Here is a 14,063-nt window from a genome sequence, read left to right on the forward strand (position 1 = left end):
GCACTCTAATGGTCCATTCGCATTGTTTTCAGTGGGAGGACAATAGAAAATTACTAACCAGTGTTGACATGATGGGCGTCATGCTTCTTAATCTTCCTTTTTTCAGATTGTTGCAGACTTGATCTGCTGCTCCTGAACTGAAGAGAAACCAGATGTTGTAAATCCTTTTAGAATGGATGCAGTCACAGGTGTGCACACATTAACATATATTTTATATTTAAAAGTACTTTGTTTTTATTTTCCTAATGCACATTCCTTTTCTTGTTCGTACTTTTGTCTAATCATTGTCTTATGGAAGAACATTGAACATACACATCGAGAGCCATTGTACTGAAGTCAGACTCCTCATGTGTCCAACACACCTGGTCAATAAAGCTGATTTGATTCTGGTTTGGATTTGTTTGTTGAGTTGTTTTCTCTTCAAAACTAGTTTTGGAAGGAAAGACATGGCGAGAGATTCAGGCTGAGTCATGTAGTTTCAGTTCCCTGTTTTGCTTTCTTCTCATTTACAGTGGCAACATTTAATGTAGAATCATTTAAATAAATTGTGGCCACATTCATTTTAAGGCATTACCATAATTACTTTCAACAAATGAGACTATCGCTGAGGTGACAAGCAACCTGTTCACTCGCTTAAAATGGGTCGACGCTTGTGTTGAAGCTGCCACATTTCTGTGCAGCACAAAACTGGAACTATTATTATTTTTCACAGTCTTCTACTTTACAGGCTGCAGCTTTATTCTAATTCCAGTTTATTTTGGTCTTCGCATTAGCTGACCCGGTCAGAATAAATTTTCACTGATATCAAAAGCTGTTACCAGAGGGGTAAACAGCAACATGCTCACTGTTCTCACAACAATGTGAGCATGAGAAATATGGTCTTTTTAAAGAGCACAAAAAGCTACACTGCTGTTTTGTTTTTTTGTTAAAACATATCAGTTTATTAGAGACCTCCAGGTCATTTGGATGAAAGTTAATTTAGAGGTATCCACCCTGTCAAACTAATAGTACAACCATGATTTCTCAGAAACAACACTGAATAATTACACCTGGTGGCCTTCACATTAATCTTTAACACTGATCAATCACTGATGTATCAGACATGTTTCTATGTTGAAGAACATTTAGCATGTTAAAATGAAGGTTATGAAATGGGACTTTGTAGTCATAAAATTCAATCCCAGTGAAATTCCAGTGTGGACAGTCAATACACACCACATAACTGACAATTAGAGCTAAAATAGCCACGGTCTCCACAGTATCATTCATGAGTTCTTGACATTTAATGGAGAGACTTTCAGATTAAATGTTCACTTCATTAACACTTAAATCCATACCAAGGTATCTTAAAAACTGCCTCAAAATATTTTAGTGAGTGCAAAACTGGGGTCAGAGGCATGCAACCAGTCCAAGAAGAGCAGTGATCCAGAGGAGTAGACAGGTGGCAAAGTCAAAGGACAAGCAATTGTCCAGGAACAAGGAGATAAAACAGGAAAATTATCCTAACAAAGGATGCACATCTAATAATGTGGAAGTCTGACTAGATGCAGTTACACTTCAGGGAGCTGATCAGGAAAGTGGAGACAGGTGTGGTGGGTATGGGAGTCAGGACTGGACGATGAAGAAATTGGAGGCAGGTGTACAGGGCAGAAGTGGGGGGGCAGGCAAAGTACATTCATGCTTGTATGAAGCTAAAACCTTTAGTATGTTGTATCCAGGGATTTATCTTTCAGATTTACATAGCCTTTACTTTTCCCAAAGATTTGTTTGCATTGCATGTGCTTAACCTGAGGAAATAGAATGTAGATGCTGTTAGGTTTGTTTTCTTTGTCTCCTCGCTTTTCTCTTTCTACCTGGTGTGTGCTCTGCTCTCAGGTGTACCTGATTCAGCCCGTGATGGACAGCTGCATATAAAGGGGTGGGACTTGGCTTTGGTTTGTTCTGAAACCTTGGTTTGCAGCTGAAACCTCAGCAATAGCTGAGAAATGTGCCACTTTGTTATTTATGGTTTTGTTTTTGGCATAATGGGTTAGGTATTTCTTTTATACGGTTTTGTTTCTGCTATGCTTTAGGTTTGGCGAAGTGATCCAGTTTGATGGCCCAAGCCGTGGCTGGCTGGAGTGGCTTCCCTCTTTAGTTTATTCAGACCTTCTTTTTGTTTGTAGCTTGTTTCCTACTTTATGTATTTTTATGTTTGGGGCCATTTTTAAAAATTGGTTTGCTTTTTGTTGATGCCTGTTTTGACAAATTTTATGCTTAAGATATTTCTTTGAAATTAGGTTATTACCCACATTGCCCAGACTTCTTGAAGGTTGTAACAGATCCTCTGTGTCAAGACACATAACTGCTCTTTGCTTGGGTGAGGACAGGAATCAGGGATGCTTTGTGTTAAGGATAGGTTAGGTCTGGAAAATGGTAGGGCTCTGAAGATTTATGACAGTGTGGCCTGAACACCCCCCCTTTGTGGCCAAATAATGAATAAATATCATTTAACTTGTATACTGAGCGGGTTGTAACAGATCCTCTGTGTCAAGCCACATATCTGCTCTTTGCTTGGGTGAGGACAGGAATCAGGGATGCTTTGTGTTAAGGATAGGTTAGGTCTGGAAAATGGTAGGGCTCTGAAGATTTATGACAGTGTGGCCTGAACACCCCCCCTTTGTGGCCAAATAATGAATAAATATCTTTTAACTTGTATACTGAGCTTCCATATGAATACTCTCCCATTCAGGACTTGGGCTCAGGCTTCCATGTCTGCAAGCATTCACCCTGCTAGTGTCCATTAGATCCTGACCAGCTCTAGGCTCACTGATCTGTAGCTGATGCGGTCCTCTTGTGCTGTTGCGGTTTCTGGACTGTACTATTGAAATTATTCCCCACAAGGATAATGAGAAAACCAGATTGCTTTATTATTAAAAGTGATTCAGATGTAATATGTCTTAATGGTGCAGGATGACTTTATTTGCCTTATGAGCATAAGAAGACACATGATAATGACTGATCCCTGTGGAGAAGTATGTTCATTACAGCATCATGTAGCAACAGGAGCCGATAAAGACTGAACATACATATAAGGAACTGTCAAATTAGAAGCAGTTTAGTTGTAATACACCCACCAATTTAAACACCTTAATGTCACATAGAAATACACGAATAAACAGTGGATGGTTTTACCATATCACAAATGCAGATAAACGGAAAAAAATGTTTTGTTTGGCATTATCCCTTTATTTTTGTAATGCTCTACTGTAACATTAAGAACTCTCTATTACAGTTATTAAAAGACACTAGCAGCTTTGCTAGCACTTTGGCTTATCCAGATAGTCGCTGTGTGTTTATAGAGAGCCAAGGAGAAATCAAAACTTATGGCTTATGATCCAGAAGTAATAACTCCCAATACAAATTCACACTGACCTTTGTTAAGAATGCAAATTATCCAGCCCTGCAACCTTGTCCAGCAGTTTCTTGGTGATTCATTGCAATTGTCTTGAGAAGCAAAAGGAAAAAGGTCTAGTTTTATCATTTTTAACACCATTTCCCATATGCCTAAGGCCATCGTATGTTAAACATTACTAGCATAGCAGACTGAAGCTGAGTTAATGTCATATGGGAGTTGTAACTGCAACTGAGAAAATCAAATCTGTCTGGAAGAACCAATATGTCTGTCTTGGCCTTTAATAATATAGTAGTGCTTAAATGGAAAGGAACTGTGGAGGCCTCATGTCAGCTAAAGTCATGGACAGGGAACACTGTACAACAGAGACAGTTGACAACTTTATTTCAGAAACTCCTTTTGTCACTGTGGATACTGTCAGACAAGTTGATTAATGGAAGACATTACAATTGAAGACAGTCCTCAGACAACATAATGAGGCATAGTACCTCAAAATGAAGGTGACACAGCTATTGTATCATATCAAGAGGATTTGACTGACAGAACTATTCTGAAGGATACAAAGGGTCTTCGAGCGCGGGCTGTCCACTGCAGCGGCACCATGTGCCGCCTTCATCCTGATAGTCACAATTTATATTCAGCTGAAAGGAAGAAATGAGAGGGGACAGTGGGTGAATATTATGAATAAGTGAGAAACAGTTAGTACTCGTGCTGCCACACTTGGAAAAGAGAAGTGCAGGTTTTTGAGTACTGAAAAATGGCTAATTACTTAAAATAATTTAGGGCATAAATTCTAATAGGTTTTGCAGTACACACTGCTTTATCTTGGAATATGTATAAACTCCATGAACATGTTTTGCTTTTAAGCCTGATGAAAAGAACCTCCAATGAGAGATTACAGCTATTATATTACTGATGTTAGCCTCGGGACACCTGGAGGAATCCTCATCATACAGGCTGTAGTAAAGCGGCAAAAAAAAAAAGTTGTTAAGAACTTTACTGATCCTGAAGTTGACATGTCATGTTGACATGAAGTTGGCAGGTCCTCCTTTACCCACCTTGTTTCTCCTCTTCTGTCTCGCTTTATGTCTGGAAGTTAAAGGATCAGTGTAGCCTGATTAGAATGCAGAGGAGGAAAGCTCTGCTGCAAATTGAAAACATATTGATTCTGCTCATGCTCGGAGGGAGAGGGAGCAAGAAACAGAGGGAGAAAAGGAGAAAGATGGAGGAAAGAGAGAGAGAATGAAAAGAAATTAGAAAAAAGGAGGGTTAAATTTGGAGATAAAGGCAAGAGTGTCGCACAGTGCCAGTTGCAACTTGTGTGCATGTCTGGTCACATACGCACAAACACACACATATTGTAGCCTACATAATGCATTGATTCATATTCCAAGATAACATCCCATGGGTTTAGGCTTTATGGTTACCATGGCAATGGTTTCAGGGTAAGCAATTGTGAATATTTTCATACATGTGAGCGCACACCGTCATGTCCAGCTGTGCTGTGGAGAGGCTGCGAGATGCCGATGAGAGAGGACAGTGCATAACATGTACAGATGTGCTGACTGTACAGTTTCCATGGGAACCCTCCTCCTACCACCACCAACATATCCCTTCTTCTTCTGTTGCTCCTCATTGCTCTTGCAAAAGCTTGACAAGCTCTGCTAATACATCTCACTGCATCCTTGTGTGTGTTCATGCAAAACTAGGAGAGCACCCACATCAGCTGCAGGCCAATCTATCTTGCTCTGAGTGCAAGTGTCAAGTGTGTGTATGTTTGTGTGCATATTAGCATGTGTGACATGCTTGTCTCATTTGTCTCAGGACAAAGAGAGGAGGATGTTATTAAACAGTGATTTTCTGTCTTGTGCATGGAAATATCACACACACAGGACATACATGCACAGGCACATGTACACACGTATAGGGCAGACATCATTTGTGTGCACAGATGATCACAGACATGGCTGGTACCCTGGTGACATGAACTGATTGATTGTATGTGCGTGTTACACATAACTGATCGTAAAGCCTCTTGTTTTGCCTGCTGTACAAAAGCTGTCATCACATGGCTGTGCACTGCCACTGAACGTTTAATAACTAATAAAGTTTGACGACAACTGTGGAATACCAGTGTGCTATGTGTGCACATATAGTAACGTGCACATAATTCCTTGCATCTGTTTTAGACTGCTTTGAATTCTACATTACCATTATTCCAGAGAATACCAAAATTATATGCATCAATTTATATGGGTTTTCAGCCACTTTCCCATAAAACAGTTGAACTATCTAAAGTTTAAATGAATAGGTGAACTGCCAATACAGGACTGCTTTGTGTAGTCCTAAAGTGCTCTCTATGTGCCGATTACTGTATTACAATCATGTTTTTTGCCCCATAATTAGCAGCCGCCTAGTTAAATAAAAAGTGAAACTTAGCCTCAAGAATCAATATGAAATCGGTTACTGGTGGTGGAGGTTCTTCCTACAGTCACCTCAACAAAACATCAGCTAAAATACAAAAGAGATAGAGCAGAAGAAACAACCAAGTCAAACAACAGATGATTTTGAATTTTACAGGAGTCTGTCAATGGTGAAACGTAAATCAACTTAGAAACTGTGCTTGTCCGTTCCTTGGCCCAGTCATTGACTGTATATGGGCCTGTAAACTTTTCAAAAATATGGAAAGGAAGTTAACTGCTTGTGTTAACATTGTCCCAACAATTAAATCTGCATACATTTTGACCTGTTAAGTGTCATCCGTGTTTTCGGTAGACTATGTAGGTACAAGGATGTCTTTGCTCACAGACACTTCATGCATGAAGGTTTTCCTCAAGAAGCACTTGAAATAAATTCAATCTTTTTAGTAGATCAGGATGACGTCATAATTTGCCTCTAGATCAAGATATGAAGGCAGAGCAACACTGAGTGATGCTTTGAGTTAGGTGCATTAGACGCTTTGAGTGCTGAATAACTATTACGGTACCACTGCTTCTGTGGTCGACTTTAAAAATGAGATGCATTGGCCGGGAATCGAACCCGGGCCTCCCGCGTGGCAGGCGAGAATTCTACCACTGAACCACCAATGCACGGATAAAGTAAAGTCAATTTTGATGATATTTCTCCGTACAGGACATGGTTAGGTTATATTAAGTCTTTGTTGTCTTTTTTTTCTTTGGTAAACTCAATGCGCCGTAAACCTTTAACACTACTTAAAAAAAGAATAAAAAGAAGAAAATGTCCGCTCGGCTCGGTAAACAACGGAGGACTTCGATTTCTACAAGAGCCTGACAACGGCGAAATGTGTATCTACTTAGAAAACACATTATTCTTTACGAACACATTTCTTTTAACTGACACTTTTTAAAGAGTCCCAATGGGCAGTACGCCGCTGTAATGTCTGGAAGAAGAAGAAGAACCCAAAGTGTTTTTACGACAGTTTTACACACATATGGCCGTGACACTTTGCGGCAGTGTGCCTTGTGCCTCATATGCTAGGTAGCACTAGGACTGCAGTGGTCAGAAGGTAAGTTACTGAAATGTGTCTTTCCGGTTCGTTTTAACCAGGTTCTCTTACTTTTTTTTATATCAGTCTGTCTTGCTGTGTTGTGTTTTATTTAAGTTCTCGGTGCTTCTGCTTGCGACTGACGTTGTTGCTGCTAGCGCCCAGCTATGCAACTAAGCTAAACATGGTTCGCCTGCAACATAATAGGTTGAGGAGATGTCTGCATGATTTGTGCAGCTTGTTTTATTTTTTTGAAAAGGTAATGTAGAGATGTCTGCATGATTTGTGCAGCTTGTTTTATTTTTTTGAAAAGGTAATGTGGAGATGTCTGCATGATTTGTGCAGCTTGTTTTATTTTTTTGAAAAGGTAATGTAAGTGAGAGAAGAAGACCGACACATTGATTACACTGCTGTTGTGCAGTTTGTAAAGTCAAAGAATATTCACACAGCATATTAATGTGGTTTTGATTTTCCAATTTACTGCAGTTTGTATGAAGTTAATCTATAAATTCAAAAAACTGTTGATTATTTTTAAAGCGTCATCATTTTGCTTTAGTGCCCAAAACTTGCATGGTTCTCTATTCAGGAACATAAAGTACCAAATTAAAATAAATAAAGCTATGAGCAGCATATACAGTAACATGACATTTTATGCATAATTAAAGCATAACATTGGATGAAGACACTAAATGTCTCAAATCATGATAAGGTGGTGTTATGTATTGTACAAGTTGTACATTTTTACTAAATTACTAAATTTTTATTAAATAAAATGCAACTTATGATGTGCATCCATCTCCCAAAAATCTGAAAGGATAGATGGATAGGTGATGTAGAAAGAAATTCTTGATAAAATGATACAGTGCTATGTTATGTATTTGCAAAACTGTTCAAATAATTGTTTAATCTGTTTGACCTTTGGAAAGACTTGACCTATGCCCATGAAATGCTTTGTGCAGAGAGACTCAGAACAACAGGAAGTCGTGCAGATACATACTGAGATGACTAAACTGTCTGCACGAGAATAGTGTGTGGGTGTAAGGTCTGATTGTCTTGGCTTCAGATTATCAACATTTATCAACATATGAAATTCTAGGATTGACATTATAATCTGCATTAGCAAATATATCTACAAGTTTATTTTAGGATCATATGCATTATAATAGTATCATATACCTTATAATCTACTTTTGTGTTAACCATTTCATTTGCAGTAAAGAGTGTAGGAGACGTGTAAGGCTGTAAGAGTAGACAGGAAACCACATACAGGAAGTAGACCACGGTTGCATAGCAACACTGGCGCTCTTCCTAAATCTGCAGACAACAACTAAACTGTTTATAAAGACGTATGTAGGACGTATGTAGGAGGGTAATGTCAAATCATTTAATTATGCATTACTGACTGAGCTTTGAGTGCAAAATAATGTGCAGCAGTGTTTGTGGACTAATTGATATGTTTGACTCATTTAGGCAATGTGCATTTGGCTGCCCAGTGCAGAGACACTACAAGGTAGATCCTTAAAGGCTTTGATTTTGGTGAGTGTGCAGAGCATGCAGGTGCCTCTAACACGCCACATTCATGGAACTATCATGAGATTGTGTTTTGAACATGTCTTGCTCCTGTGTGTGCTAGACACAAGCTGTTCTGTTGTTGACTGGGTTTCATCCTCTTCTCTTCTCAGACAGTGCTTGTGAGTGTGTTTATGTTCCAGCTGCTGAGGACTGTTGGTCTGAGGGCATTTTCTATGGCATCTGAGACGTACATTTCAGGCACCCATTCTGCCGCTTTCGTCACCTGTCCTAATGACGCAGTGGCTAAAGACCTGGCCAGGTGATACAATCTAATTCTGTTTTATATCTTATCATCATTACAGAATGAAAGTTAAAGTAAAAGGTCTAATTATCTACAATCTTGACGTCTCTCCTCTGTTACCGGCTGCACATAATGAGGATGGAATGTCCTGTTCAGTTGGAAATAAATTTAGCTCATATGCTCAGCCTACAGGACAAACTTAATTTTCATTTCTGCCATTCAGTCAACAAGATTGATTTGTATTTATTTGAGGCTGATTCCTTCTTTTCTTCTGCCTCACAGGGGTATTGTGGAAAGGAAGCTAGCTGCTTGTGTCAACATTGTCCCAGCAATAAAATCTATGTAAGTTCTGAGACATGTGCTTTTCTGTGTCGTGCTAGACTGAGCTCTCTGTTTTCAGTAGCTACAGGGTGTTTTTGCTCTCAGGCAGAACATGAATGAAGCGATTCAGCAGCAGCACTTGAATGACTGTGCCCTTTTAAATCTTGCTATGTTATAAACAAATGAGTATGACTCCATAATCCTCTTTTTCCTTCAGATATGAATGGCAGGGGAAGATTGAGGAGGATAATGAAGTGCTGCTGGTGAGTACTAATAAAGCCTTGTCATATGGTAAGCTGTGTAAAACTCTACTCTGCAGCTAAATCTTATTTCTACAGCTCAGGGTAACTTACCATCACTGCTACTATTACTTTAGATACTATTATTTTTACAGCTGCACCTGTAACCATCACTGACCGCTATAGATAGATTTACTGCTACAACTAGAACTTAAATATGAGTATGATTGGGTTTTTATCAATATAATTAGCAATTTAATACTACTTATTGAAACAGATTTTTAACAGTAACCTTATTACATCCTCTGGAATATTTTGAATAGGAAGGTTTGGGTTTAACTTTCTGTTTTAACTGTATATTTAATTTGCATACCTGTATAACTGAAGAGTTTTATAAATGATAAAGTACTAGAAAATAATCAAAGAATAAGATAAAGTCTGAATGTTTGAGCTCTTCCCTACCAATGATCTGAACCTAAAAAAATAAGACTATAGAAAAGCTACTTTTACAAATTCTTGTAGCAAAAAAGGACAAGACTATACAGAAGAGTGTAAAACAGTCAGTGCTAAAGCACATTCTCAGCTGTGATGTGGCCACACTAGATTAATTTACACCTGTTTTGAACTGACTGAGAATATAATGTGGCTGATGGAGTCAGTCGAGCTGACCTAGTGTCTCTCTCTCTGTTTAGATGATTAAAACAAGAAGTTCCAAGGTGCCTGCTCTTGCTGAGTATGTCCGGTAAGTTTGTTCAATCTAACTCTCTATGTTGGACATTTGCTCCCTTACCTGCCGTGACTCACATTGTTCGTGTGAACTCGGTGCTTGTCTGTGCATTCACTTGACCCATAACTGCTCATTGTCCTCTGCAGCTCTAACCATCCTTATGAGGTGGTCGAGGTCATCAGCCTGCCTATTGACCAGGGCAACCCACCTTACCTCAAGTGGATAGGAGAAGTTGTGCCTGAGTAAGGGTGGACTGATGGAGGAGTGGAAGAATTAATGGGTTTAAAAATGAATCTGAGATCATGTGAACTGTCACTCTTTTCAAATACACATTACCTTCCAAATGTACATTGTTGTTATTGTTAACTATAACACCAAGGCAATACAAAGTGCCAATCAGGAGATTTAGTTTAAGTATAACATTTGGTGTTTTGAAAAGAATACAATTAATATTTTCTTAAATATTTCTTATTTTGCTTTTCCGTCAACAAGTTGAGGCTTGTGTATTTGTTCTTCTAGTGTGTTTACCACTAGAGGGCAGTCTTGGTTTCTCATTTTCAAAATTAACTACAGTAGGTGCAGAATAAACTGTTCAGCTTTGACTTGTTTGAACCTTCCACTAAAGTATTTCATGAGAACAGACATTGCTCTCATTTCTTTAGCAAAAAGTGGAGGATTATTTTTAATTGGTTTTAAGTATTTGTTGGTGAACAAGAGGTCATAATGATAAATATTACAGTTGCATATATGCCATGTACATATTTCAGTACGTACTACACACTCTACATGTGCACTGGTTCAGGTGGCGTGATAGCACACAACCCCCAGTTTTACTAAAGGACAAGATATTTACATATGGTGTGATTTATAAGAATTTATTTAGCCCTCTCACAACACAATCACTTCATACCTCACCAAAGCTCTCACAACATGAATGATAATATAACATCTTCATGCAAACACTGTACTTTTTGTGATCACAGACAAAAAACTGACAAAACAATGAAGGTATGTTGGTCTGTTGACCTAAAACTACTGTATGGACATGAGACAAATACAGACTTCACTAAAAAGAACACAGCACTACTATTTCAACCATCATAACCAATCCAGTTTCCTCACATTTCCTGTATTGATGGTGTATAACTATGAGCATAAAGCAGAGACTCATTGTTGGATGTATAAGGTTGCCAACCTTTAAAAGTTGTTGTGCTCCAGAGATGCATATTTTCTGTCGTCTTGAGCGTATAAAAAAAATTGAATCTATGTCGTAGCCAAGTATGGATGCTGTTACACAGAGCTTGACAAAAGCACTAAGCTACAGAGCTGAGATGTGTTTGTGAAAACAGCACAATTATCCTTTGTGGGCTGTTCTCAAAAGCCAAAGCAGTAAAAGTAGAAATTAAACATATTTTTCATGTCACAGTGGGTCATCAGGTGTGTTATGATTCATACAGTGCATTATCCATTTCAGTACAAAGTGTTCCTGATATTCAAAATGTAGTGGTACAGTAGTCGTCTTCAACGTGACGACAATAAACAAATTAACGATGGTGTTTGATGTAGTTAGCAAAGTCACTGAAGCCCCCACCATCCAAATGTACAGGATTACATCAGTCTTTGGCTTTCTGTGTGTAAAACAGTTGGCAAAATAGCATCACTGTCAAGACCAAGAATGACAAAACATCAAAAAAAAAAAAAAATCAAACTGTCTTGTTTCTTCATGCCGTCGACTATTGGCAACAGTAACTGCACTCTGTCCTTTGTAAAACATTTTGCTCTATATATTTGTTCTTCCTCCTTTTCACATTTCTTTTAGGCTCCAATCCAACATGTCGTCTTTTATTATTTGTCAAAATTACATTATTTTTACACCTCTGCAAAAACATCATTGCTAGCGGCAGTCTATTACATAATGCAAATTGGTGTTATAGAGACCCCAACTTCAAATATTTGAATTGCTACATAGTCACTCCACATGATCCAGCGCTGAGCCTGTACAAAATCCAATGAAAACATTCCCATTTGTTAAAGATAGCTGATTTCAAGTACACAGTTCTTGTCCAGGAGTTCTTCAGGTGGTGACCTGCTGTTACCAGTCATAGTGAGCACTGCATCAGCTGGATCAAAGCCAGGGCCTTTTCCAGTGCGATGTCCGTGTTTGGCCCCCTGACCAGAGTGCTCCAGCTCAGGCTTACCCCTCTGTGTGACCTGTGTTCTGGAGCACTCTGTTACTCCACAGTGGTTTCCATTTTGTGGCATTTTGCAGATTTCACTCATCTGTATGGACTCTTCTATTCCATTGATTTCCTCCTCCTCTTCTTTTTCACCACAGTTTTCTTTATGCATACTGGTGGCGCCTTCGCTTTTTTGCGTTTGGTATACAATGCCGCCCCATTCCTCCGTGGGTCGCTGAACCTCGGTGCCAGCCCTGTCATTGTTCTTCACCCTGCGTGAGGTGCGGCACAGGGCCTTTCTGAAGCCTCTCTTGAAGTTGTCAGACAGAAATCCATACAGTATGGGGTTAGCACAGCTGTTTGCATATGAGAGCACAACAACAAAAAAGTAGAAACCCCTGAAGTCCCCAGGCAGGATCACTAGGAGGTTGACGATGTTCAGAACATAGAACGGTAGCCAGCAGAAGACGAACACAGCCACAACTACAACTACCATCCTGGTGATTTTACGCTCCGACTTCCTGCGCCGAGAGGATGTAGCCTGCGCCCGTTTTCCAACATTTCTCACCTTTAAAAGAGAAGATTAAGAACTTTTATCTACCTCATTTAAAGATGAATCTTTCTAGTGAAAGGTCAGAACAACCAAATAAAAAAATGCAATCTTACCATTTTATCAGCAGCATCTGAGATTTTAGAATAGAATATAGTAATTCTTTATTCTCCACCTTGGTTAATAAAATTTAACCAATAAAAATATACAAAATGTACAGTTGGATGTGAGAAGTTAAAACACTGAACAGGAGTTTTGTACACCACTTCTAAAATGTCCTGATTAACACCAAGACTGCCGAGCCTCCAGGCACAACATTCTTCCTGGAAATGCACTTCATCATCAATGGCGAACAATCCACTCTTAGTGGATGTTATCATACCAGTGCATTTGTACAGTTTGTGACAAAAACAGTTATTGCATTAAATGGCTTCTTTATATTGCAGCTACGTATGTTTGGAAGGATTTCTTTATAGATAAACCTCAACTCTTCTCCATAGCAAAGGCTCTTGGCGCTGTTTTGTCAAATCAAAGTTAAAATAAATACAAGTGCTGGTCAACATCAATACTATCATTATTTTATACAGGAGGGTCCCACATTTTTATGTGAAGTAACATTTAAAGAAAAAACTGAAATGCGAATAGAGAATTGAGAAAATCTTTTCCAGAACCAGAATCTTCACAACTCTGTATTAACAAATGAACACACATGATGCTGTACCTTGATGACGATCAGCAGATAGCACAAACAGATGACCAGCAGGGGGCAGAAGAAGCCCACGGTGCACGTGTAAACTATGAACGACGTCTTCCACACTTCTGTTGGCTCAGGCCACACGATGCTGCAGTTCCCATCATCCTTTAGCACATCTGCAAACACCACTACTGGCAGTACCACCACAAAGGACCCTCCCCAAACTGTGGCGCTGATTGCCTTGGCTACATGGGGGCGTCGCCACCAGGAGGAGCGGATGGGATGCACTACGGCCAGGTACCGGTCCACTGACATCACAGTCAGGCAGAAGATGCTGGTAAACTGGTTGATGGCATCCACTGTCATAACCACACGGCACATTAGGGAGCCAAAGGGCCAGGAGAGCAGAGCGTTCTGTGCTGCTAGGAAGGGCAGACCCAGCATGAAGAGCTCGTCTGCAATGGCTAAGTTAAGGATGTAGATGTTGGTGACTGACTCATTCTTGGTGTAGTTGACAATAACATGGATGACTAGAGTGTTTCCCAGCAGGCCAACAGCACACACTATCCCATAAATAAGAGGTATAAATATTCCAGCCAAACCAGGGAGTGGTCCAGGTTCAGGTTTGGTGCAGTTCTGACAG

At 39.4% G+C, this 14,063-nt stretch overlaps 2 protein-coding genes and 1 non-coding gene across 4 annotated transcripts; 1 reads left to right on the top strand and 2 right to left on the bottom strand.

Moving 5' to 3' along the window:
* Positions 1 to 6,412: 6,412 nt before the first annotated feature.
* Positions 6,413 to 6,483, bottom strand: trnag-gcc (transfer RNA glycine (anticodon GCC)). Its single transcript has one exon. It is a non-coding gene; the product is annotated as a tRNA-Gly (tRNA).
* A 330-nt stretch (positions 6,484 to 6,813) lies between these two features.
* LOC109975046 (protein CutA homolog) lies at positions 6,814 to 10,601 on the top strand. 2 transcript variants are annotated; one of them, XM_020625566.1, is made up of 8 exons: positions 6,814 to 6,920; positions 8,370 to 8,435; positions 8,582 to 8,730; positions 8,995 to 9,054; positions 9,251 to 9,296; positions 9,965 to 10,014; positions 10,146 to 10,260; positions 10,295 to 10,601. In XM_020625566.1, exons 2-7 carry the CDS (start codon positions 8,373 to 8,375, stop codon positions 10,243 to 10,245), a joined length of 468 nt encoding a protein of 155 aa, XP_020481222.1. In that variant the 5' UTR covers positions 6,814 to 6,920; positions 8,370 to 8,372; the 3' UTR covers positions 10,246 to 10,260; positions 10,295 to 10,601. The 2 variants fall into 2 exon arrangements, with proteins under 2 accessions (XP_020481222.1, XP_020481220.1); XM_020625564.1 differs by having other exon boundaries at positions 10,146 to 10,601.
* A 100-nt stretch (positions 10,602 to 10,701) lies between these two features.
* LOC109975035 (somatostatin receptor 3) lies at positions 10,702 to 14,062 on the bottom strand (the record flags this gene model as incomplete). Its single annotated transcript, XM_020625554.1, has 2 exons — positions 10,702 to 12,744; positions 13,448 to 14,062. Coding segments are annotated over 2 exons (1,332 nt in total), but the record flags the coding sequence as incomplete, so codon positions are not given.
* Position 14,063: the final 1 nt, after the last annotated feature.

The sequence above is a fragment of the Monopterus albus genome, unplaced genomic scaffold (genome assembly GCF_001952655.1).
Source record: "Monopterus albus unplaced genomic scaffold, M_albus_1.0 scaffold359.1, whole genome shotgun sequence".
NCBI classification, from domain to species: Eukaryota; Metazoa; Chordata; class Actinopteri; order Synbranchiformes; family Synbranchidae; genus Monopterus; species Monopterus albus.